This window comes from Gymnoscopelus microlampas (assembly GCF_963454915.1).
Source record: "Gymnoscopelus microlampas genome assembly, chromosome: 10".
Lineage (NCBI taxonomy): Eukaryota > Metazoa > Chordata > Actinopteri > Myctophiformes > Myctophidae > Gymnoscopelus > Gymnoscopelus microlampas.
In genome coordinates this window covers 5,899,671-5,925,705 of record NC_139947.1, presented here as the reverse complement: position 1 = coordinate 5,925,705, position 26,035 = coordinate 5,899,671, and the positions used below count along the sequence as shown (strand labels likewise).

General features: G+C 39.9%; 1 protein-coding gene across 3 annotated transcripts; it reads right to left on the bottom strand.

Moving 5' to 3' along the window:
- Positions 1 to 1,595: 1,595 nt before the first annotated feature.
- pcbp2 (poly(rC) binding protein 2) lies at positions 1,596 to 21,530 on the bottom strand (the record flags this gene model as incomplete). Of its 3 annotated transcripts, none has more annotated exons than XM_084068000.1 (13): positions 21,360 to 21,528; positions 17,631 to 17,767; positions 16,886 to 16,909; positions 16,754 to 16,786; positions 14,832 to 14,948; positions 13,360 to 13,491; positions 12,037 to 12,165; positions 11,205 to 11,279; positions 9,628 to 9,687; positions 7,957 to 8,029; positions 6,570 to 6,625; positions 5,176 to 5,345; positions 1,596 to 3,242 (listed from the first exon to the last, which is right to left on the bottom strand). In XM_084068000.1, exons 2-13 carry the CDS (start codon positions 17,697 to 17,699, stop codon positions 3,206 to 3,208), a joined length of 975 nt encoding a protein of 324 aa, XP_083924126.1. In that variant the 5' UTR covers positions 17,700 to 17,767; positions 21,360 to 21,528. The 3 variants fall into 3 exon arrangements, with proteins under 3 accessions (XP_083924126.1, XP_083924127.1, XP_083924128.1); XM_084068001.1 differs by having other exon boundaries at positions 9,646 to 9,687; XM_084068002.1 differs by lacking the exon at positions 1,596 to 3,242 and having other exon boundaries at positions 5,172 to 5,345; positions 21,360 to 21,530.
- Between the last annotated feature and the right edge of the window lie 4,505 nt (positions 21,531 to 26,035).

The following is a 26,035-nucleotide window of genomic DNA, read 5'->3' as shown; positions in this document are numbered from 1 at the left end:
GGTAGGGTAAGTGATATTTTTGGTTAAAACAAAATGTTTGTTAAAAGGTTAAAGTTCTATATTGTGATAGCAATCATTGCTTGCTATAGTGTGTTTGTTCAGTAACAGGGGTCTCCCCGTCTCTCCAGCCCTTTAATGTAAAAATACATTTTCAGGTAGGTGACACAATTTCAGCCAATCAAGAGAGAGCAACCATTTATCAGCTTCATTTTTATAGTGTTCCAGTTCCAGTTTTGTCTGCTCATTTCTTTGTATCACTTCCAATTTCTCTTGTTTAATCTGCGTCCTGTCTGAGCTCTCTATCCTGATAGGATAAAATTGGTACCCCAACCTAAAAATGCATTTTCTGTTTAATAAAGAGCTGGAGAGACAGGGAGACTCCTGTTACTGAACAAACACTCTATAGCAATGAGTACTATCACAATATAAAGCTATTTAACACTTATTTTAACCAAAGAAAATCACTTTGCCTACCTTTAAGTATTTGATCACTTGCTAAAAAAACAAAAACAACAAGAAGCACGTAATCTCAGGGATTAAGAATATCACGACTGAACTTTGTAACATTGTTAAGCTGTTAAATCCCACAGTGCGATGTATGAAACAGCGGAAAAGGAGTGGAAACAGATCTACCAGCTCACAAGAAGCTCACAATGTGTGACTGTGTGACATGTTGTGAGCTTATGGATCATTTGGTTCTCAAAGTGGGGTCCGGAGTCAGATTGAATAAACAAGCATAAGTAACAAACAGGTGGTGGAAAAAGTACTCAAATGTTTTACTTAAGTAAAAGTATCAATGCTGCAGTGTAGAAATACTCTGTTACAAGTAAAAGTCCAGGTTATCAAAATTTAGTTGAGTAAAAGTACAAAAGTATTGGCATCAAAATATACTTAAAGTACCAAAAGTAGAAAGTACTCATTATGCAAAATGTCACGTTTCACAAGGTATCATATTCATATGTATAACATTTATTAAAAATCTTGAAAATAGCAAAATCTTGTAGATCTGCTAAGTTTAAAGCCGAAGTTTAAAGCCATTTTAAAGCCAAAGTTTAAATGGGGCTGAAGTGGTTAATGTTCTACAAAAGTAACTACAGTTTTCAAATAATTGTACAGGAGTATACAATATTTGCCTCTAGGATGTAGTGGAGCAGAAGTAAAAGTACTGACATTTGGAAATACTCTGGTAAAGTAAAAATACCAAAATATTTTACTTAAGTACAGTACTCGAGTACATGTACTTAAGTTACTTTACAACACTGTAACAAACACATGAGAACAAATGATAAAGGTATGTCTGGATGGTCATCATCGAAGAGAGAAGAGTCTGGGACGTGTGGAGCGTTGTCCCTGGATGTTTTAATAGTACAAAGTAGTAGTATCTTTGAATATATATATATTTCTTTTTAAAGCCAACATTTGTAACTCAATCTTTGCTTCTGGGGGGGGTCCCTGGAACAAAATATTTTGAGATGGGGTCCGTGGCCAAATACATTATTTTGTGGGTCCTTCACATGAAAATAATTAGAGAACCACTGGTTTAATCCAACATCATGCACAGGTAGAAATTAAAACGCACACGGTTCAATCAGGGATTTAGTTTCAGCATTTCACATCTTTTTATTTATGTATTTAAGTTTCTTCAATAATTCAATTGCACCCAAATCTACAATAGTTTTTGAAAACGTGCACAAAAAACGTGAGTTTCTTCTTCATCCTGCAAAGAATAATAAAAAATAAAATTCTGACCCCAGGCAAAAAGGATAGCAGGAAAAACTAGTGTTATTATTTTCTATAACTCTCCGTCTAGTTAAATCTTAGTAACCTCAGCATGATAGACTTAGAATAATATCAAGACAAATAAATGTCTTTTTTTTTTAAGTTTTTGCCCCCGTCGCAGCAATCCCCCAGCCCTGCAGTTAAAAAAAATATTCTCTATTTAAAACAAACATCTCAATGTTATCATCATCATCATTATTAATCTTAGTAATTTCAAGAGAAAACGCAAGTATGCCCCTCGCTCAGTCGGACCCTCTCCAGGTCAGGTGACCAAGCCCCGCCCCTCCCCCCAGCCCCACCCTATCAGAATCCAAAAACACAACAAACGCTCAAAAGTCCTGATTGAGAAAAAAAAGAAAGAAAAAACGGATGGAAACACAGGAATGACAATAAAAGAAATTATACAGCAAATTAGAGGAGAGCTTAAAATACTCCAACTTCAAAAAACAAGGAGAGGTTAAAAATTAACCACTTGAACCCTATTATACTTAATTTTGACCGCACTCACCGCTCCAGGGGTCTATATTTAATAATTAGTCCCCCCCTAAAAATGTTCTCGCCCTCTACACTAAATCTACTTTGCTGAAAATAGCCGATCTACAAGCTCACGGCGCCATGGGCGTCGTGAGCTTGTAGATCAGCTATTTTCGAGCGAATGTTTGCCCACCAGAATAGGGACGCTAGGGTTCGAGTGGTCAACTTTCTGACTAAACGTTTTTTTTCTAATTATCATTCTTCTTCCTCAATACATCTTCAAGTGTACATCATTCGCGCCCAGGTGCATTACATAACCCACAATGCCTCATTCAGGAAGTTCATCTTTAGATAGAGAATGGCAAAAAAAAGAAAGAAAGAAAAAAAAAAGAAAAGTCAATGAATTCTATAAACACAAGGGAGCGGGGTGTATTTAAATAAAAAATAAATACAAACATTTAAATGAAGGGTAGGTAGGTAGGTAGGAACAGTCCGTCTATAATGTTATTATTGGGTCTTATTTTTTTTTCTTCATTTTATACATTTTCTAAGAAAAATCTGACATAAAAAAAACAGTATTTATGCCGTTTCAGATTTTTCCAAAAAACTTCAGCTATGTAGCAATATAAGGTCATTACAAGACATACAGCAACATAAGAGAGAGGAGGAAAAAAAATTACAACCGAAGGAAGGAAAGATCTTTTTAAAAACTATATGCAAAAGGGAATTTTCAAAACATAATAAATAAATAAAATACCAATACACTGGTGATGTCATTATTACAGCGGAGTAGGCGTTTTTTAACCAAGGAACCAAGGAGAGGAGGAGGGAAAACGGTTTAAGTTGAGAATACTTGGTTTTTGCATTAATTTCAGTATAAGGGACCTCTCGGTAAAAAGTCTGGGGAGGGGGTTACGTTAGGTGCTGATGGGAGGAGGAGGAGGGGTGCTGGTCAGTTGGCTGCCAAACCAGTGGCCTCAGAAGACAGTCTGGATGGAGAGAACACAAAACACAACGTGTATTTAGGCCTGTCACAATTATTACATCATTTTTGCATCATCATCATAATCGTTTTACATGTTGAAAAATGTTCACACCTTTTCAAATATAAAAAAAAGCAGAAATAGTAGATCCACAAGCTTACAACGCGTCACTTTGTGACGCGTTGTAAGCTTGTAGATCAGCTATTTCTGCTACGAAGCCTAAAAGGCTTCATATGTTCCAATGTTCAATGCCAAACACACAATTAAATCATTAATCGCAATTATTTGAGTGAAAATGAATAGTCAACTTAAATTCGTAATGACAGTGACAGCCAGGTTTCTTAACTGTCCACATATAGAGAGAACACAAAACACGTGTATTAGGTACCGGAGCCACTGTGTATTAGGTACCCATGTATTAGGTACAGTCCACATTGTGTATTAGGTACCCGAGGTTTCTGAACTGTCTACATATGGAGAGAACACCACAAAACACATGTATCATTAGGTACCCAAGGTTTCTAAACTGTCCACAGCCCACCACCAATGAGACAGAGTGAGTCGACAGAAATGGTGCCATCTTGTAGTGATAATTAGTGAGGACAAATTATTATGAAAATACAAGGTTGAAAATGGGAGAAGTGCTCCTTTAACACATTGACTGCCAGGTATTAATTAAATAATTAATCCGCCACAGCCAGCGGTTTTACCTTATTTTGAGTCTTTTTGATGATCCACCGTTCTTTTTTTTTCAACCCCGATGTAAACAAACAATGTCTCGGTGGAGAGAGGAGTCTCTCTGCTTTCCACCGGGACAAAAAACATTGCAAGCGTGATCGTCCGTTCTGTTGTTATCGGCAGTTGAATATGGCTCGTTTTCACCAGAAAACGCAGTCTGGGAGAAGAAATCCGAGCTAGATGTGTTTTTCTACATCTCATAACGTGGGAGTGAACAGGGCTATATATTGTTTGGATGACCTCATTTCCGGTTCTATCGTTCACGACAGAAACATTTTTGTTAGCGTTTCATAAATAATTAGCACAATATGTAGAATTATGACGTTTTGGTCGAGAGTTGAAGTAATTGCAGAATGATGCTGAAGTCGGCCATACCAGCTCTGACAGGATAGCCATTTTATATTTCAAAACAAAATGCCAGACACCAGAGCGTTAACCATTGAACATTATGCATACTATTGCTAGTTTGAAAACTTCAAATACTCTTTAATCTTAAACTAACACTTCGCAGCGCCTATTTTTGGTGCATGACATGATTCCATAGAAGACCTCTACGGCAGGGGTTGGCAAGTAAGATTGGCCTCGGGCCAAACTTTTTCAAAGACATTAGATGGTGGGCCAGAACCAATCAATGGCTAATTTAGGACCTGGAACTTGCAACAAACAACCTTTTATACAATAATAATAGAAAAGTATGTGAAATCAAGTGTTACAGGCGCACATAGAAATGCTTATGTAATCCTTTTTGTGCAGGCGTCATCCTTGAATGTTTCACGTAGAGGATATTTAGTTCATGAAAAAGTTTCAAAAGAACATTTTATCTGGAGACAGAGTCACTCCTTTTTGAACCAGAACTCTTACATGGTTCAAGGTCTGTTAGAACGGAGAGAAACTATGTATCATTTAAGGCCTGTGGAACACAGCTTTAGTTTGTTTTTTAAACGTGAGAGAAGTATTATGAACCATTTGTTCATCATACCTCATTTCATCAATTCAAAGCTATCGCTGTCAGCTAAATAATAAATGACTTACAAAATAATTTGTCCGCGCTGGCGGGCCAGTTGTCCACCACTGCTCTACGGAATCCAAATGAGTGAAATCAGTCATGATGACTGAGAACTTTAATCCATGCCACTGTCAGCTGCATGATTGCAGATAATGATGTCAGTGTGTGTGTGTGTCGTGTCTCTATCTCTCTTACCGGGCATTGATCAGGTACTCAGCCAGGCTGATGCTGGCGGGGGATCCAGTGATGGTGACCTGTCTGTCAGTGGAACCTTCCACAGGGTTGGCGATCTTTATCTGAGCCCCCGACATCTGACGGATCTCGTTGATCTTTGCGCCCTGACGGCCGATGATGCAGCCAATCAGCTGGAGGCGGGAAAATACGCCACGCCGGAGGGGGGGGGGGGGGGGGGGGGGGGGGGATACTCCACGTTAAAAACAACAACGACACAATCCACAACAGCATGGCACTATGATAGGCTGAGTGTTGCAACATGGATACATTCACCCACTCACACACCCACTCACACACACACACACACACACACACACATTCATACACCGATGGCGGAGGAAACTACCAACCTGCTCATCGGGAGCAAAGTTCAGCGTCTTGCCAAAGGACACTTTGACACGAATAGGCTCTATGCACAGCAGCCATATTGGGAATGAATTGGGCCCCTTCCTTACTTCCTTCACAGGTGTTACCAATAATACTAATTAAGGCTCTGTTCCATTTAGTGTGGCATAGTGGGTGTCTTATTTTCAAGGACCCCCATAACTCTGAGAGTGGTTCCATTTGTTACACACCCACCATAAGGGGCCATTTGGGAACCAAAATGGAGTGTTTCTAGTGAGCCAACATGCACGATATCAGCACCCTGACCAGAATGGAACAGAGCCTTCATTAGTATCATTGGTAACACCTGTGAAGGAAGTAAGAAGAGGCCCAATTTCTTTCCAATATGGCTGCTGTGCATAGAGCCTATTCTGGGGGAGCCCGGGATCGAACTGGGAACCTCGCGGTTCCCATCCGCCCGCTCTACCGGCCACTCTACCCCTGAGTCACTGCCGCCCCCTCGTGAACCTTTTAATCCCTTCAATCCGTGAACGCCTCCGTGTCATTTTAGATTTTAACTATAGCCATTATTTTATACTTTAATATATAAGCTCGCTATGAGCTTGAAGATCTACCATTTTTGAAAAATCATAAAAACTTGTGCAAATCTTTGAATATGTCCTTAAATTATTATACAATTTTCAAAGTGAACATTTGTAACTCAAATCTTTGGTTCTGGGGGGTCTCTGGAACAAAATATTTTGAGATGGGGGTCCGTGACCAAATATAATTTTGGGGGTCCTTGACATGAAAAAGTGTGAGAACCACTGATATTATAGCAACATACGTTTTCAGAAAACCGATTTAGAAGACATTTGTAGATGCGTTCCCGGATTGAATGGGTTAATCCCAGAGTGGTGTCCGTGAGCAGATACAGAAAATCAATAGAAGTTTGAGACTCAGAGTCTTGGTTTCTCCCACAGTCTTTGATAGAAGCAAACAAAGACAGATACAAAAAGGTTCAGACTTACATCATTTGGAATGGTTAGCTCATGGGAGCCAGTTTGTGCAGAAGCATCCATTCCAGCTGCAGAGAGGAAAATAAAAACAACATTAACACATTAACCGGCAAGAACGTAGTCCTACGGTCCGCTAAATCCAACTGTTAAGCGCCGAGACCGTAGTGCTACGGTCTGGGTGCTTTTTCCTTTTTTTCGATTTTTTTTTTCCTTTTCAATTTTCTACACGGACCATTTTTAGTGCAACACCACCGGAAGTCGAAAATATTTGCGATCCCGTTTTTTGTTTCCCCGTCGGCCTCGATTCTAAGGCGCACACTAAAACCCCTGTTTAGCCCTTGTAGTTTTTTCTCCTCGCATTTCCCATGTTAACATAAACGGTCAGAACTCAAACATGGCGGCTCCGTTTGACACGTGGTCTGCACTAGTAAACGCAGGGACATGTGCACGTTGTTTACAAACAGTCCATCGCGCATTCTAAAGGATTTTAACGGGGCCTATGGCGACGTGAAAAACACAAAAAACAACAATAAAACCTTGGCACTGGTGACTACATTCTGAGATTAGCCCTTGGCATTGGATGTGTTAACAATGTGTTCTAAATGGGACACAAAGAAACACAAAGTCAAAGGCCATATGCATGAATTAAGCAAGGGATAGCTGGTCATTATTGAAAAGTAAATCCCAACAGGGTGATTATGTGTTTTGAGACGAGCGTTTTGGTATTCTTGCCGTTGTTGCATCACGGTCGCCTCAGTAAACAAGGAAGTGTTGATCAAATAGAATACTTTTTTGGTTACTGCTTTGTCTAATTCTCGCTTCAAATGTTTTCAAAAAACATTCTTGAGAGCAACGTTTAGCTGTAAATGACATGGTGTGTTTGTCTACACGGCTGTCATGTTGGATACAGCATCGACGCAAGCAGCGCAGGTTGATATGAGCAGGTGCTCTGAGTCTTTGATTAGGCAGCGGTCTGTTACTGAGCTCATCGGTCATTATCCAGAAATAACACACTGCTGAATTCAGCGATTGACCAATCAGAATCAAGCATTGACCCAAGCCGTGTAATAAAGCAAAATAAAATCTCACGACTGAGACATTTTGTTAGGCCAAGTTAGTCCTAATCTCTGTTTGGTGAGACAACGTTCAAGATGCTCCTCTTTAATCTTAAAACAACTAATAACCGAAAACAGGCAATCTACAAGCTTACGACACGTCGCAGATGCATTGTATGCTTGTAGACTGCCTATTTTAGGATATTAGTTATTTCCGTTGAGTGACACGCTTCCAAGGAATCCAAATGACTGAAATAAGTTGTGGCGACTGAGAACTTTTAATCAAAGCTTATGCATGTGAGTGGCTGGCATCAAAACGAACAGTTTGGTGTCGGGGTACGTACCCTGGAAGCCCTGGTTGCTCGGTGCGATGGGGAAGGGACTCTGCTGCATGGCTAGCTGGTGAAGTTTGGTGAGCTGTCGACATAAGACAAGCAACAAAAACAACACAAAATAGAGGGAAATTAGTGAGTTACAATGTCTGATATATAGTTCATAAGATCACATTTTGGTGCTCCTTAAGAATCCATCCATCAAAAGGATTAAGAATTCAATCAAAATGTGATTTTAAAAATCAACCTTGAAAACCTAATATATAACCCTATCAAAAGGTTGAATAGCACCTCCTGCAACCAGGATTTGAATTGCCAATCCTTTTCCCCTCTCTTTTTCTTTTTGACAGTGTGATTAAAACGTTTTAAATCAAATCTTGACCATGACAAATAATCAATCTAAATCAAAATGATGGATTTGGAAGAATTGTGATACACCTCCTCCTCCTTGGGTTTCTGTTCTCTGTGCTCCCAAACAGCGGTAGAATAATAAAATTAAATAAAAACAGGCTTACAATAATGGACACAAAGAACAAAAAAAAATGTTTTCATTCTTCAGCAACCCACTTAACCCATTAAGACCTGGAACACATCTGTGTCATTTTAGATTTATTTGGCAATTCAAATTGGTTGTTCCCGGTCTTAATGGGTTAATGAAGAGCACCACATTATTTATTGGTGCGGTGACACAACTTTTAAACACAAAACAGTGTTCGGCCACAGGTACACATTCCATTAACCACATGAACCCTAGCGTCCCTATTACGGGGTGGCGAAAACAGCAAATCCACAAGCTTGCGGTGAGTTGTGAGCTTGTAGATTGGCTATTTTCAGCAAAGAGGTTTGGTGTAGTAGAGGGGAGAAAAGTGAGGGGGACCAAGAATAGACCCCTGGGGGACCCCGGTAAGTGAAAGAAGTAGTTCACCCCAAAAACTTATGCAATTTGTTTTGTTTTTGTCGCATTCCCAATAATTTGATGCCCAGCGGAAAGATGCTTATGTCTCCTGTAGGAGACTCAAGGCGAATCTTTGAGTCTCCTACCGGAGAGACAGCTGCTCAAATTATTGGCTCAGGAATGTGACAAAAACTAAAAAATCTCCATGAATTCAAGGCTTCATGGGGTGTGTAATCGATAGAAAATAAGTAATTTTTTGGGTGAACTACTCCTTTAAGTATATCATTGCTGTTGGGCAGAAACCTCTCTTCTCCATGTTATGTTTTCGTAAATTAACTCCCTACTTGATAATACTACAGTATCACACAATAGCAGATCTATAAGCTCGAAGCGCAGTGCGAAGCGCAGTGCAAAGTGATGCGTTTTGAGCTTGTAGATCTGCTGCTTTTGCAATTTTTTTTACTTTTTGAATGCTGGAAAGTAATAGTTTTGAACATATGAGGTTTCCACCCGACAGAGACGATATATAGGGTTTAAGTGGTTAAAATGATATTCCCCTTCAAATTATTAACCATTATAGTGATAATGTTAGAAGATATGAAATGAAAAGATGGACATTATCCTGAAAGATAAAAAATAAAATAAGTTCGTTTTTGAAAAACAGGCAAACAACGTTGTGTCTTCTATCAGGATGAAATGTGGGGGTGGTCACAGGCATGGGAGGAGTCAGAGAAGGTGTTGTCATGGCTACCCAGGAGCGAGTTGTGTAAATATCGGGGATCACTTACAGAGGGCCCTTCACTTACATCTGGCTGTGGAATGGCGTGCTGCCCTTGGACAGCATAGGCCTGCAAGCAAACAAGAGAACAGCACTTTAGGTGGGTTTGTTCAGGACGTCAGGAAATGGCTTATCATTTGTAGAATAATCCATGACAGTACAAATCTTTGAATATATGTGTATGTTTTACTCAAATCTTTGCTTCTGGGGGGTCCTTGGAAAGAAATATTTTGAGATGGGGGTCCGTGGCCAAATGCATATCATTTTGGGGGTCTTTGACATTTAAGACTGTTAGGATTTAGAAGACATTTGTAGAATCCCCAGAATCAAAGATTTGAGTTAAAATGTTCACTTTGAATATATATATTTTAAGATTTGCACAAATGTTCAAGATCTTTCAAAAATAGCAGATCTACAAGCTCATAGCGCGGCACTCGGTGCCGCACTATGAGCTTGTATATCTGCTATTTTTGAATAGCCCAAAGAAAGCTAAAATGACACAGATGCGTTCCCGGTCTTTGCTAAGTTTAGCTCCTTAACGGGGGTGTGACTGTGATGATCCGAAGTTTAGCTCCGAAACAGGGGTGTGGCGATCTCGCGAGCGTCCTACGTTTATACTGCTGCTAGATCCCGCGAGAGTGTGTTACTGGGACAGAGAAAGGTCGATAATAAAGTTGATTTTCTCCTGATTCGTCCGACTGAAAATAAAGCCATTTTAGTATGAAAATCTTGGGAAGATTCTGTGGCTTGTGACGATCGGGTCCAATATTTAGTTCAGTGACCATGGGGCTAAACTAAAGAATGGTTCAGAAGCTGTGTTCACGTTCACAAATAATGAGATTCCAACCTGCTTCCGGTCTCCTAAAAGGTGGCCACCTACTCCACGCAGATGGCATGTCTTTCTCTCTTTTTTTTTGACAGAAACGGGAGGAGTGTTCATAGTGTGTTCAGAGCATCACAGCAGTACATTTGCGTTTACAGGAAGTAATTCAAATTTGACTTTTGACATAATACACAATAATTTTCTTTAAAATGTTCTTGGTGTCTAATGATAGATATGCCCTCATTATGAGTGCAGGTCTGCTGTAAAAGTGTTGTGGGCTGTGGAATGAATGGCGTGCTGCCCTTGGGACAGCACAGGCCTGCAAGGACACCAACAGGATGGGATTAGGCATCATGTCACAGCCATGACAGTTTAGTTACAATGTAGGCATTTAGCTCTTATCCAGAGTGACTGAACATAAGCAAGGTTAACGCTTACTTCACATCGTTGCTATCGGGGGCAGAAACCCCCGACAAATAGCCCATCTACAAGCTCGCAACGCATAGCGACGCGTTGTGAGCTTGTAGATCTGCTATTTTCAAACATTTTAGTACTTTTACTTTTGGTACTTTAAGTATGTTTTGATATCAATACTTTTGTACTTATACTCTATTAAATTTTACTTGTAATAGAGTAATTTCCACATTGCAGTATTGATACTTTTACTTGGGTAAAACATTCAAGTACTTTTTCCACCACTGGTCATATCTAGTGCTATAAGACGACAAATATTCTTTACAAAGACAGAGACGTCTGATGTTTACCTGACCACCTGCAAAGATGACAGGAGATCCTGAGGGTTTGGGTCTGTACGGGATCGTCACTCCCTTGGGTGGAGACTATAGGAAAAAGAAAAGGAGAAATACCATCACAACCAACTTCATTGTTACATCGCACCATTACAGGTGGAAAATAGTGGGTGAAATGTATATTTTGGTGCGATCTCTCAACATTACAGTGAACAGGAAGAGATAGGAATAGGGGAGAGAGGAAAGAAACGCAGAACGGGTCAAATAACAGGAAGGCACCAGTCAAAATTAAATATTGTTGCTGTCGGTTGGAGGCCTTGCATGTCCAAACCCGTTCCCTTTTTTTGTTATCATTTCAAAAATATTTTTGGGACATACAAGGTTTGCAACTGTCAGGTGCAAACCTCCCATCTCCATATTTGAACTTTTACATTTTCTTAAATAAATCAGTGCTATTGAACACCCTTTACCTCTGTCTGTGGGTTTTACAAATATTGAACCAATGAAAAGCATCAAAGGCCTCACCCCCTGCGTGGCACACAGAGCAGAGCGAAAGATAAACAAACTTCATAACAAGCTTTTTTTTTCCCGTCTGACTTAGTCATTCTGATCAATGATTAGACATAACCATCTCCACATTCAATGGTCAAAAATCTGATGAGAATATGATGACACATGCAAGTATCTGACAATGTAAAAAGTCACAATACAAACTTTGATGAGGCAGTATCGTGTCGTTTTAAAAACATGGTTCTCTTTTTCCATTTCCTGAAAAGATAATATTTTGGACGGCGTTGGTCTCTGCCCCGACAGCAGAGAGATACGGCTGTGGCTTAACGGCCATTACCTCGAGCATGACGACGCAGATCTGCTTGACACACTCGATGATGGACTGCGGTGTCCCTGCAATGGTGATGGCACGCTCTGTAGAGTTGGGCAGCATGTCCCCTGCCACCTGTACCTGAGCTCCTGTCGACTGGACACACACACAAGTTTGAATTATTATACTAGTGAGGACCTCAAACTTTTCAGATGGGGGTCTGTCCATGTATAAATAAATGCATATCAATAGGCTCTATGCACAGCAGCCATATTATCACTTCCTTCACAGGTGTTACCAATGATACTAATGAAGGCTCTGTTCCATTTAGTGTAGCACAGTGGTTTCCACGAGTCCACGACCCCCATAACTCTGAGAGTGTACAAATGGAACCAGAGTGGTACACTCTCAGAGTTACACACCTGTAAGGGGCCATTTGGAAGCCCATGTGGGTCCCTGGACCCCAACTGTAGACCCACTGGTGTAACGGAGCGTTTCCAGTGAGCCAACATGCACAATATCAGCACCCTGACTCTGTTTGACCAGAATGGAACAGAGCCTTCATTAGTATCATTGGTAACACCTGTGAATGTCTTCATAATATGGCTGCTGTGAATAGAGCCTATTTGGGGCTCCTTGACATGACATTGTTTTTGAGAACCACTGGAATAAAAGCACATTTTATTTATATTGCACTTCTCACAAAGTGTTTTACATACAATGAGATTAAAAACAGAAACAAAACAAGGTATTAAAGCAGTTAAAAAAAAGAAAAAGCCTGTTCAATTCATCTCAAGCAGGACAGCAGATAACACAAGCATTTGAAATAAAACCATGTAAAATCCGCAAATGCTTGTTCAAATAGTAGCGTTTTAAGGCTGCAGCTCTCAAGACCTAGCCTGGGATCCAGCCTGCTTCGCTACGTTCGGCGGACTTTTTTTTCTCTCTTCGCTTCTCAGTCTGGAAAGCCTCCTATCTCCAAGGAGGCGGGACATGGCATACGGCTAGAATCGAACCGTGGCTTCCGATTGGTCTGTGGTGCGGGGCGGGACAAAAATCGTTGTGATTCGTCATTCGTTTGAACAACATCCAATCAGCAACGACGTTGCCTAACGTAACATATGTAGTTCCAGTGTAGTTCTGCAAAACGAGTCAATAGGATGCTTTCCAGACTGAGAAGCGAAGAGAGAAAAAAAAGTCTGCCGAACGTAGCGAAGCAGGCTGGATACCAGGCTACTCAAGACCTGTGGAAGAGCATTCTGAAGTGTGGGAGCTACAGCCTGAAAGGCTGTGTCATCTTTTGTTTTTCGTTTTAGTATGATAAAAGTGTTTTATTAACATGAGACAAACCTCTCGGATTTCTTTGATCTTGCAGCCGCCCTTGCCGATGAGCGAGCCACACTGGCTAGCGGGCACGACGATGCGCAGGGTGACCGGCGGTTTGCTGGTGGCCGTGCTGTTGGTCATGGAGCTGCTGATGTCCTACAAGCAAGAGGAGGAGACAGGCCGTCAACGTCAGGACATTTTTACTTTGATGATTACCCACTTAAACCCTCTAGACTAGAGACTAGAGTACTTTTTCCCGTGTGCACCAAATCTCTTCATCAAAAGAACATAGAAATTCTAGAAATAGAATCAACCATGATCTGGTACCACCTCAAATTTAGAACAAACATGGGAAGACTCTCGTTCTACTGCTCTGCCACCAAAATGTGGAATGCCCTGACACCATTCATTAGAGGATGTTTAACACTGGTCTCTTTTAAAACTGGCCTGAAAAAACATGTATCAGGAGACCACAAGGGGAGGTAAATTCACTGCCACCGTTTTTCCTTTTTCTCCTTTGTACATATAGTGTCGTTTGTTGATGACATGTATTATCGTGTTATTTTTCTATGCTATGTTGATGAATTGAATACATAGGACCACAATGGAAACGCATAACGTGCCGTTTAGGGTTGACATTTCTGACTAAGTATTCAAATCAATCACAACGTGATGCGTTGTGAGACTTTACGACTTATAAGGACCCGCAGAAACCCAGTACCCATTCCTTCTTTATGACATAGCCTTTGGTGGGAAACTCTTATCGGAGGCCATCGGTGTTGATTTCGTAGACTAAAACTATGACGAAAAATGTTCGTCAACTACCTTTTTTTCACTGACGAAAACAAGATTAAAAAAATAAAAAACTATGATGACTAAAAATAAGACTAAATATATTGACAATTTCGTCAACAAATAAAAACTGGATGAAAATGTTAGTGAGGGACTAGTGGAGAAGAGATCCAGTAGAACTAAAAGACAAGTCATTTTATGTTTGGTTGTGCTGCTGGTGTTGCGCTCTGAAATGCAACCAAGTGTAAAATCAGCCAATACGACGCCATCAAGGCACCGCCAAAACACATTTTAGTAACTAAAATGTGTTTTGACTAAATAAACTAAACAACATAAACTGCTCATTTAGTCGACTAAAATCGTATTTTTAGTCGACTAAAACTAGACAAAAACGAAAAGAATTCAGATGACTAAAATGTGACTAAATCTAAATGGAATTTTATTCAAAAGACTGACTAAAACAAAATTTGCTGTCAAAATCAACACTGGCAGCCATAGCTAGAGACTGAGGGTAGAGACTGAGGCCATCTGGGAAAGTGCAGGTCCCAGGTTCGATTCCCGGCCATGTATCCAGCTGTCCCTGAGCAAGAGACTTAACACCCCCCCCCCCCCCCCCCACTACAGGATCAAATAGCTATTATTTAACTTGTGTGGACGGATCAGAAGGTCACTCATTTTGAGACATTTGAGGAAGCAGCTCCAACCTCTTCCAGTTTTTCAATGATCATGGAGAAGGCCTTAAAGATGGCGGTGGTGGGCCCTGCCAGGGTGATGATCCGCTCTGGACAGTTCCCCTCAGAGATGTTGATTCTGGCTCCGCTCTGAACAAAATGAAGAGGAAATGACACAGACACGCACCCATCAGACAAGCCAGCTCAACATTCATCACCGCGTGAGGTCTGAGTCACCGACACAGCTTTCTAGAAAGAGACATTTTGCAGGGATTAAAGCAAAAAAGAAAACCTCTCATGGCTGATGAAGTTGCTAGGCCCAGCTCAGCCGTATTTTTTTGTTAACATTTTTCCAACTTATTGACACTTTTGAAAGCTTTTCCAGAAGAAAAAAACAGCACAAAAGGCTTTTTTCCAGCTTCACATTCAAAAATAAACATAAAATAAAATATCTGCTAAACCTGATATCGGTTTGACACCGATTGTATTTTAATGCCGATACTGCCGATGGCGATATGATGACCGATTAATCGGTGCATCCCTAAAATTAAGATGTTTTCGTATCATCTTCTATCTAAACCCATATTATAGCTGTTCTACAGACACTTGAAGACAAGGCTCGAGACTAAGGGAATCCCGACGTCCTGGGGACATAAATATATGTATTTGGGACGCGAATTAATCTCCCCTGGGACGCAGATCATTTTTTTTAGCCAACTGCGCATATCAATGTCTGCGGAAGCGGTGCGCAAACTCGCAGCAGCAGCTGAGCAGGAGACACACAGCAGAAAATAAATATGATGTTTAGAGGAGGCTTAAAAGTTACCGCAGGCAGTGCTGAATCTGCTGCTTATCATCCTTTTCAGGTAGGACTTAGTTGCAAACATGCGCTATTTGAAGAGGTTAACTTTCACAGCAGAAAGAGATGGAGAACAGAACGGATTACACATTTGTATTTTGGGACGGTTCTGAGACGGGGGTGAAAAAAAGTTAGTCCGGTAGCCCTGGTTGAAGAAACCACAGATTGAGGCTTCAGCCCATTTAGACCTACAGTATTCTACATATGTCTTCTAAATCCTAACAGTTTTCTGAAAAAACTATTGTTGCAATATCAGTGCTGCTCAAACCTTTTCCATGCAAGGACCCCCAAAATTAGGCCTATATGCATTTAGCCACCGACCCCCATTTGAAAATATTTTGTTCCAGAAGCAAAGATTTGAGTCAAAAATGTTCCCTTATAAATATATATTCAAATATTTGAAAATATTTGCTATTTTTTGAATAGCCAATGTATAAAATATGGATAAAGTGGTTACACAGATGTGTTCCCGGTTTGAATGGGTTAACCTTTGCTTTTATGGAGTACCCAAGACAATTAGGGTTTTATGGAAGATGCTTACACTCGGAACCGGTTCAAAATTCGCCGGGAGGGCAGAACTGAACCGGTTCAACCCCCTGTGGAAAAGGGGCCAACGTGTAGTATTATTAGACTGATGCTAGGGTTCATGGTTCACCTGTGATCCTATAGATTACTGAGGCACTACGCTGTCTCTATGCATCTGATGCATGTGTTCGCCTTGCTAATTGTATGTCGCTCTGGATAAAGAGCGTCTGCTAAATGCCTACACTGTAAATAGGCTCTATTCACAACAGCCATATTATGAAGACATTCACAGGTGTTACCAATGATACTAATGAAGGCTCTGTTCCATTCTGGTCAAACAGAGTCAGGGTGCTGATATTGTGCATATCTACAGTTGGGGTCCAGGGACCCTCATGGGCTTCCAAATGGCCCCTTACAGGTGTGTAACTCTGAGAATGTACAAATAAACCACTGTGCTACACTAAATGGAACAGAGCCTTCATTAGAATCATTGGTAACACCTGTGAAGGAAGTGATAATATGGCTGCTGTGCATAGAGCCTATTGTGAGTATAATCTTAACCAAAACATACCTCCTCTCTCATCTTCTTCACAGATTCTCCTTTCTGCAGATGACGCACAAACACAAAACACACACAGATTAACACACAGCCAGTGCAAAAGGGATTTCAGGATTATCTTGGGAAGTGAAAACAAAGGCTTACCTTGCCAATAATGCTCCCAACCTCCTACAGATAGAAAAGAAAAAGACATTGTTTTACAAAGTAGGAATAACATTTTCACCACTTGATTGATTGGATACTTTATTAGTCAACAGTGTCATTGGCACGGAAGTAACAGTAAAACACTTGGGCTAAAAAGGATAACGCAAAGAAATCCTATTGCCTATTACTTCAGCATACGACTGTGTCCTGCAAAAATAGCCTGAGCTACAAGGTTACCCAACACGGGAGCTTGTAGATCTGCCGTTTGTTTTAAATAGATCTTTGCCCTATAACGACATAATACCCAAAATAGGGACACCAGGTTAAAAGTGGTTCATAATATGCCAAATAAACCAGAAAAGTCATTGAAAATGTGTCCAGATACCAGTGCAGATTTAAATATGCAGGCAGCCTTTTTTTATTGATATTATAGAGGTTCTCAAAGTGGGGTCCAGGGACCCTCAGGGTTCCAACTGGAACGTTACAGGTCTGTAATTCTGATTATATATGTTATGCATAGGCTATTTGAAAATAGCTGATCTACAAGCTCACAACGCGTCGCATCACAACGTGTTGTGAGCTTGTAGATTTGCTATTTTCAAACATTTTAGTAATTTTACTTTGGATACTTTAAGTATTCAAGTAACATTTTGAACACACTGGTTATGACCCCCCCCCCCCCCCCCCATAACTGTCTCTTGGGAATTAAAACGTTTGCGAAGCACGGTCATTTAGACACGCTCACCTTCCCATGCATGAGTAGTCTGATGGTCAAGGTGACATTAAGTCCTCCTTCAACCACGCCAGTGTCCATAGCTGCTGCAGGTTCCAAACGAGACTACACAGGCCAAGACGGAGAATCTTTGGTCACAGGAATACGATCTGGAAGAGAAGTAAGGACAGTTGACCCATACAGACCTGAAACCGATACTGCACATGTCTTCTAAATCCCAACAGTTTCCTGAAAAACGTACGTTTCTATATCAGTGGTGCTCCAACATTTTCATGTCAAGGACCCTCAAAATTATATGCATTTGGCCGCCGACCCCCATCTCACTCGGTGCCGCGCTATGAGCTTGTATATATGCTATTTTTTAATAGCCAAAGAAGTCTAAAAATGACACCGATGCTTCCCCGAATCAAAACAATCAATAAGAAATGGTAATTGATAAAATAACCGATGTTGTTTTCTCCATTTGTTTGGTGCCTGTATGTAGCAGCTCCTAATTTGTGTTTTTCCTCCTGTTGACTCCACTTTGATGCATTATTTAAAAGTTATGCGTTTGATTTTGTTGTGTTTTTCTCCCATTGATGCATTATTTAAAGTTCTGCGTTAGATTTTTGTTATAGTTCTGCTTCATCTTTCTCTCATTGATGAATCGAGTATTTAGATTTCCGAGATGGACCGAGTGCGTGCCCAAGGTTTATTTTTGTTCCATTGATTCGTGGATGTTTGTTTTTGCCTTGTAGCCATTGAGTCATCTGTGCAAGTCAACAAATAAAATAGTTTTTTTCCCCTCCATGGATTTCTGGGTCCTCCTACTTTGATCCGAGTTTGGGCGGCAGTGTTAACCAGCAGCGCAATCTTTAATTTTTTACAGTAAGAATTGCACAAAGGGACCAGTTTGTGTTACATCTACACTACTTTATTTCTTTCATGAGCTGTTTATTTAGGCAAAACGTCAATATCGGGAACCGTTGTGCACACTGCAGCCAGGCCAGAAAATATCCAATTGTTGACTTTCTAGGACATTGTTTCTCAACGTAGGGCCCAGGGACCCGTAGAGGGTCGAGAGTGAAATTATTCATAATTCAACTTAACCACAAGAAAATACATTTAGTGAACATAAATAATGGCTATTTTGATCAGAGGGTTGTACTAGCGTGATCCAGAGGGTTGTACTAGCAATTAAATCATATGAATCCAACTACAACAATATGTTTGAATTAGGGTAACAGGAACTAAATCTTATCAAATGGGGGTCCGTGGTTCCAGGGGGTTCCCGGTCAAATGCAAAACGGCTCATTTAGGACAGAGTTTCTGCAGGTTGTGTCCAATTTAGGGCTTTTTTTTTTAAGAAACCAAACTAACTCAGAGATCTTACAAATGGACCATAACAGGTCCATTTGGTTCCAATTTGTAAGCTGTCAAGAGTTAATTTAAAGTTTTCAAAGTGGGGTGAGGGGACCGCCAGAGGTCCTTGGGGGGGTAGGGGGTCCACAGCATAATATGTTAGCATCACAATCATTTTAACCACTTTAACCATATTTCATACTGGTGGCTATTCAAAATAGCAGATATACAAGCTCATAGCGCACACCGAGTGCTGCGCTATGAGCTTGTAGATCTGCTATTTTTGAAAAATCCCTGACACAAAAGAGATGGCGGTGTCCGCAGCCAAATCCATATCATTTTGGGGGTCCTAGACATGAAAAGGTTCGAGAACTACTGGTGTATATAATGGGGTCCCAGAGAATCTGTGAAAAAAATCTGTGTCACTTTTAGATTTCTTTAGGCTATTCAAAAATAGCAAATCTACAAGCTCATAGCGCGGCACCGAGTACTTGTAGATCTGCTATTTTTTGAAAAATCGTGAAAGTGTGTGCAAATCTTTGAATAGATACAGATTTTTCAAAGCGTTAGGATTTAGATTTATTTTTATCGGCCTCAGGTCTTGGGTTAAAAGAATACATATAATAAAAGTTGGGGTCATTGACACACACACACACACACACACACACACACACACACACACACAAAAACAGCACTGATCACGTCAGATCCCAGCTCTGCATTTTAGCACAATGATCCACTTGTCTCTCATGATGAACGATGATGAACTGTGTTATTTATGTCCTATACTTGGTTAGTTCCTCCTAAAACCACCACCCAACAAGACAGAAAGAGAGACTCAAACGTCTTGGAGGCCATTATTGTTGTTTTGGTTATAATGGGGTTTTGTCTTATGTTTGTTTTGGTCTGTATATACTGTCTGTACTGTCTGTGTGCTTGTATTGTATGTTATATAAAAACAACTTGGAAAATATGAATACAAATATTTATTAAAAAAATAATACTGTTGGGAGCCATTATAAAAACAAACATGACTACCAACACACACACACTACATTCGATAAATAAATACAAAATGTAGCTGCTAATAGCAGCGAGCTAAAGCTAACGAGCTACCGTCGCCACCAGTCAGTTTAGAACGTTAGCGTGGAGCGTAGCATCCCAACGTTAGCTTAGCATTTAGCTTAGCATTAAGTTAGCACAAGTTGGAAAAAATCCCTGTTTTTAAAAACACAGTACTTCACCAACTGACCCCACAAACAAGTGCTACGCGTATTCTTAAGACATCTATAAACATATATAAAACACATCTTTGGAAGGCAATACAGGCTGGAAGCCAACATTAACATTCGTTTATTATTATTGTTATTATTATTATTATTCCATGTTAGCATTGTGGTGAGGGGCTAGCTTAGCTTAGCATTCCCTCCAGGAACTAGTCGGGCTCCATTCCCACTGTTGCCAGATTTTGAGAGAGAAATAAGCGACCAGGTCTATGAAAACAAGCCCCAAAGAATACTGTATACATCGAGCTTGTCCATTTGCTATTTAATGAAAAATTATAATTTGTTTAAATAAATTGTGGAATATTTGGTAGATTAAAAAAAAAAGAATTAACAACACAAATCTGGTACAGGGGGGCTCCCCTGGCACAAAATATTTTCAGATGGGGGTTATAGGGACAAATACACTAGTTTAAATAATTACAATATTTAGAAGTAAGCCCAAATAAGGAATAATAATTACAATATTTGGAAGTAAGCCCAAATAAGCAATAATAATTAAAATATTTATTAGTAAGCCAAGATAGCAATAATAATTAATCTATTTAGAAGTAAGCCCAAATAAGCAATAATAATAAAAACATATTTGAAAATAAGCAATAATAATGAAAATATTTGAAAGTAAAGCCAAAATAAGCAATAATCAAAATATTTGAAAATAAGCCCAAATAAGCAATAATAATTAAAAATATTTAGAAGTAAAGCCAAAATAAGCAATAATAAAGATATTTCAAAGTACAGCACAAATAAGCAATAATGATTGAAGTATTTTAAAGTAAGCCCAAATGAGCAATAACAATCAAAATATGTGTAAGTAAAGCAACAAATAAGCAACACTACACTTTAGAAAACAAGCCCCCAAAAAACCGCAACCCACCAATAATGTACAAGCAACAGAAAAAAACAAAAAAAAAACAAGCCCACAGTCGCTTAAAACAAAAGGACATGGCAACACTGCTCCATTCCTTAGACCTGCGGCCTACTCGTCCCACCACCATGTTCAGAGCCATACCCCCCGCCCCCCCCTCCCCGTCCTTCACTCCACTGTTGGTCCTTTAACAAAAACCGTTCAAACCGGCCCTGATCGGCCCTTTAAAACCCACGGATCGGTTCTTACCAGGGCCGGACTTAGTCCCAGGGGGAGGGTAGAGGAGGGTAGCCGGGGTGGAGAGGGTGAGGGTTCGGGTAGGGAGAGTGAAGAGGGAAGAGAAACTCGGCTGCTCTGGTCGGGCTCCACTCTCCTGCTGCTGTGCTGCTCACACACACACAATAGACACACAGTACACACACACACCAAATACACACTTTGACCTTTCAACCCGGTGATGCCGGGTTGGTTATAACCCCGCCCACCACCACCACACCGCCGGGGTTAACCCCGCCCACGCCTATATTACCTCGGGTTTTAAAGGAGAATTTCGTCTATTTTATTTTCAACCACTTAGTTCGGACAAAATAACAGCAGCAGAGCTTTCCAGTCCCCTGCTATGTCCATGAGTCTCCTCTTCTCTTCCCCCTCTCTCTCTCTCTCTCTCTCTCTCTCTCTCTCTGTTTTATCCTTTCAGATAGATTTAAATTGGGACAATTTAACTCAGGAACAATTCATTCAACAAAAAACGAAGAAAAATACAATCTAAACATGAACACAAAAACAAGTAAGCCTAAAGAAAAATATTATAAAATACAATTCATGAATGGTCTTTGGTTACCTAAATAAAGGGGTCCGGTCCCCAGCTAAATAAGTTTAATAGAGCATCAAAATGTAAACCTCTTTAAACCTATTCAAAAATAGCCGATCTACAAGCTCATATAGCTTGTATTTTCTTAACATTTTGAAATCTCTGGAATAATCTTATGGGGGTACAAAATATTTTGAGAAGGGGGTCCACGGCTAAATACATATACATTTGGGGGTCCTTGCTGTGCCTTTTGCTGGGCACAGCGAGCCCCACAAAAGTGTCCTCCTTTCTGAGGTCTTTCTAGTGGCCACACCCTAACCACTTGAAGCACTGACCGGACACTTTATTTGTTTTTACTTCCGTATACTGTTGCTCTGTATTCATTGTTGATGCTTCTTGTTTTTATTTTTGCCTTTTATTGCTGTACACAACAGTACTTTTAATTGTTCCTTACTCTTTACCTGTAACTCTGTAACCTTAACTGCTGTGCTGCCTCTGGGCGACTGAATTTCCCACGTGGGATAATAAAGGCATCTATCTATGTACTTGATGAATTGAATATACAGGATCACAATGGAAACAAGCCCTCCAGGGCTTTTTGTGTTATCCCATCTTTTTAGCATCATTGTATAACTGCACTTTTTGCAAACTGTTAATAAAGTACACAATCAATCGATCAATCAATCAATCAATCAATCTTCATATAATTCAGTGGTTCTCAAAGTGGGATCCGGGGACCCCCAGGGGTCTTTGAGGGTCTTCCAGGGGGTCCCCAGCTAAATTACTTAATATATAGCAGTTAAATCAGTTTAACCACTTTAAACATAGGCTATATATTACGTTGGCTATTTGAAAATAGCCGATCTACAAGCTCACAACGCATCGTGATGTGACGCGGTTATGAGCTTATAGATCTGCTATCAAAATATCTTAAAAAAATGTAACACATTTGTTATTTTATATATTTCATTTGTTATAACATTTTAACAACACAAATCTTCCCTGCCACAAAATATTTTCAGATATTTTCAAATACATATTAATTTGGGGTCCTTAACATGGAAATAGTTTGAGAACCACTGATACAATTGGTCCTGACCAATGCTCATAAAAAGATGCCACCATTGCTGTCTTTGTCTCATTAAATTATAATTAGTCCTTCTATCCCACAGGGGAAATCCACTTTTCAGCTTCAACCAGCTGAGTGCTTCTCAACAGTGTTGTCAGATTTTGCGAGAGAATTAAGCAACCAGGTCTATGAAAACAAGCCCAAAAGAAGCGACTATACGCCACATGTGAACTTTAAACCTACATATGACAATGGCCGATCTACAAGCTCACAGCGTGTCGCGACACGATGCGTTGTGAGCTTATAGATCTGCTATTTTCAAACAATTCTTGGAAAAAGCGGAACATTTTGAATATTTTTCGAAACATTTCTTTTTTAAATATAATTTTTATCCCACAATTTTTGTAACCCATTTTTTCACCCAGTGCTAATTGCCTAAGCTTAATCTAAGCCTAAGCGTAATCCTGGGCGCTACTCTCCCTCAGCCAGCCTGGGGAGAGCCCCAAACTGAGCTCATGCTTCCTTCAATGCATGAGGAGTGAGCAGGCCGCTTCTTATCACCTGACAGGGGGGAGTTTCCCCGGTAGGACGTAGCGTGGAAGGAACACGTTATTCCAACCAGTTCCTTTCCCCTCCATCAGGCGCCCCGACTGACCAGGGGGAGGCGGTATAGAGAAGAGACCAGGATTACTGCATGTTTTTTTGTGAGGGTACCTACCCTAGGGGACACGGGGAGAACATTCAAACTCCACACAGAAAGGCCCTTTCGCCAACACCACCTAGGGTATGGGCACTGATGACGCGGAGGAGAGGACATGCCCCCAGCGCCCACAGCGTCCCAGGCGGCAATCGAACCCAGGACCTTCTTTTTCGAAACATTTTAACAAATGTAACAAAACACAAATCTGGTACAGGAGTCCCTGGCACAAAATAGTTTTTAGATGGGGAGATATGTGGACAAATACATGTTTAAACCATCATGGATCTCAGTGGTGTAAAGTAAAGTAACGTACATTTACTCAAGTACTGTACTTAAGTACAATTTTGAGGTATTTTTTACTTCACTGGAGTATTTCCAATTTTCAGTACTTTTACGTCTATTCCACTACATCTCAGAGGCAAATATTGTACTTTTACTCCACTACAATTATTTGAAAAGTTTAGTTACTAGTTACTTTGCAGATATAAATTATTATATTATAAAATATACATTTACCACTTTAGCCCTATTTTATAGCTAGGCTATTTGAAAATAGATAGCTATTTTCAAACATTTTTGTAATTTTACTTTTGGTACTTTATGTATTTTATAATTTTGTTGCCTATACTTTTGTACTTTTACTCAAGTAAAACTTTGAACACAGGCCTTTTACTTGTAACAGAGTGTTTTTATATTGTGATATTGCTACTTTTACTTAAGTGAAATATCTGAGTACTTCTTCCACCACTGATGGAGCCACTTGGCTGAAGTGAGTGTGTCAGCACAGTGGTATGCTGCCCTCTAGTGTTCTTGGTCTGTACCTGTCAGCTTGCTTGAGATGTGATTGCTTTTATTATTGTTCATACTTTTGAGTGTGACACTGCCATCAGCTGCAGGGGGGGGGGGGGGGGGGGGTATTATATAGTATTATAATGAGCATTAGTGAGGAGTGAGGACCAATTATGAAGATAAGATATTATATAATATCATAATGAGCATTAGTGAGGACCAATTATATGAAGATAAGTTGAAAATGGGTGACGATGCGACGCATTGTGAGCTTGTAGACCGGCTATTTTCAAATGGCCGAAATGTATATGTATGGAATGGTTAATGTATGTTTTGTAATAATAATAATCAAAATCTACAAAGTAACAAGTAACTATAGTTTTCAAATAATTCTTGTGGAGTAAAAGTGCAATATTTGTCTCTGGGATGTAGTGGAGTAGAAGTAAAAGTACAGAAAATAAAAAAACCTCAAAATCGTACTTATTTACAGTACTTGACTAAATGTACGTAGTTACTTTACACCACTGGTACAGACCACCTTCACAACACCTAATCATCACCACCTGTCCCCTGTACAGACCACCTTCAGAGGCAGGCCTCTGGGATGTGGGACCTGAGGCAAGGGCGTGGCTGCATGACATTAAGCTGGAAGTCCCGGTCCACTTTACAGTGACAGCAATAAAGAACACATGACAGCAGCTTAAAGTACACTCATAAGATAATAACACAAACACAATACACATGTAGTCATACACAACCATTTATTGAAATAATAGTATTAATAATAGTATTATCATGTTGGTTACTATGTATTACATTACATGTTATATAATCTTGGAATTTAAACTACGGTAAATCAATATCATTGAATGTTGTTTTGCATGGAATATCAAACCCGCAAAAAGATGATTGCTTCATAGCAAGACAATTTGTCTGGTTTCCAGGCTAGACAAAATGGTATACCAAAGATTAAACAAAAGAAAAATAAAAGCCAACCCCAGAAAGCCACTATTCCTCCATCAAATCAATCATATGAATACAAGAACAGAACAAAATAGCAAAACAGAATTACATAATTATGCAATATCTTCTCAACAGACAAAATAAACAAGAATCGTGTGTTCCTTTTTTCTTCTTTTCCAAGTTTAGCAACAACACTACTGATTTCAGAGGTCAACTAAATCATTTGGAGGTTTCATTTACATCAACAGAACAGTTTATACATTTATGAGATTGTTGACCTTGAGAGAAATAAACAACAAGACGATGAAGAAATGATTGTGGAGTCATGAGCGACGAACCAAAGTCTGATTTACTCGGTGATGGAAGAAGAACTAAGGTTTGTTACTCAAGTGAAAGTACAGTAGCAATACCACAATGGAGAAATACTCTGGTACAACTAAAAGCTCTGTAATCACAAATTTACTTGAGTAAAAGTACCAAAGTATTGGCATCAAAATGTACAAGTAAAAGTACAGAAATGTACTCACACTATCTGAGATATTTAAAAATGTGTCCATTTTCCCCGACAAAAAAATAGTTACTTCCCACTGGAT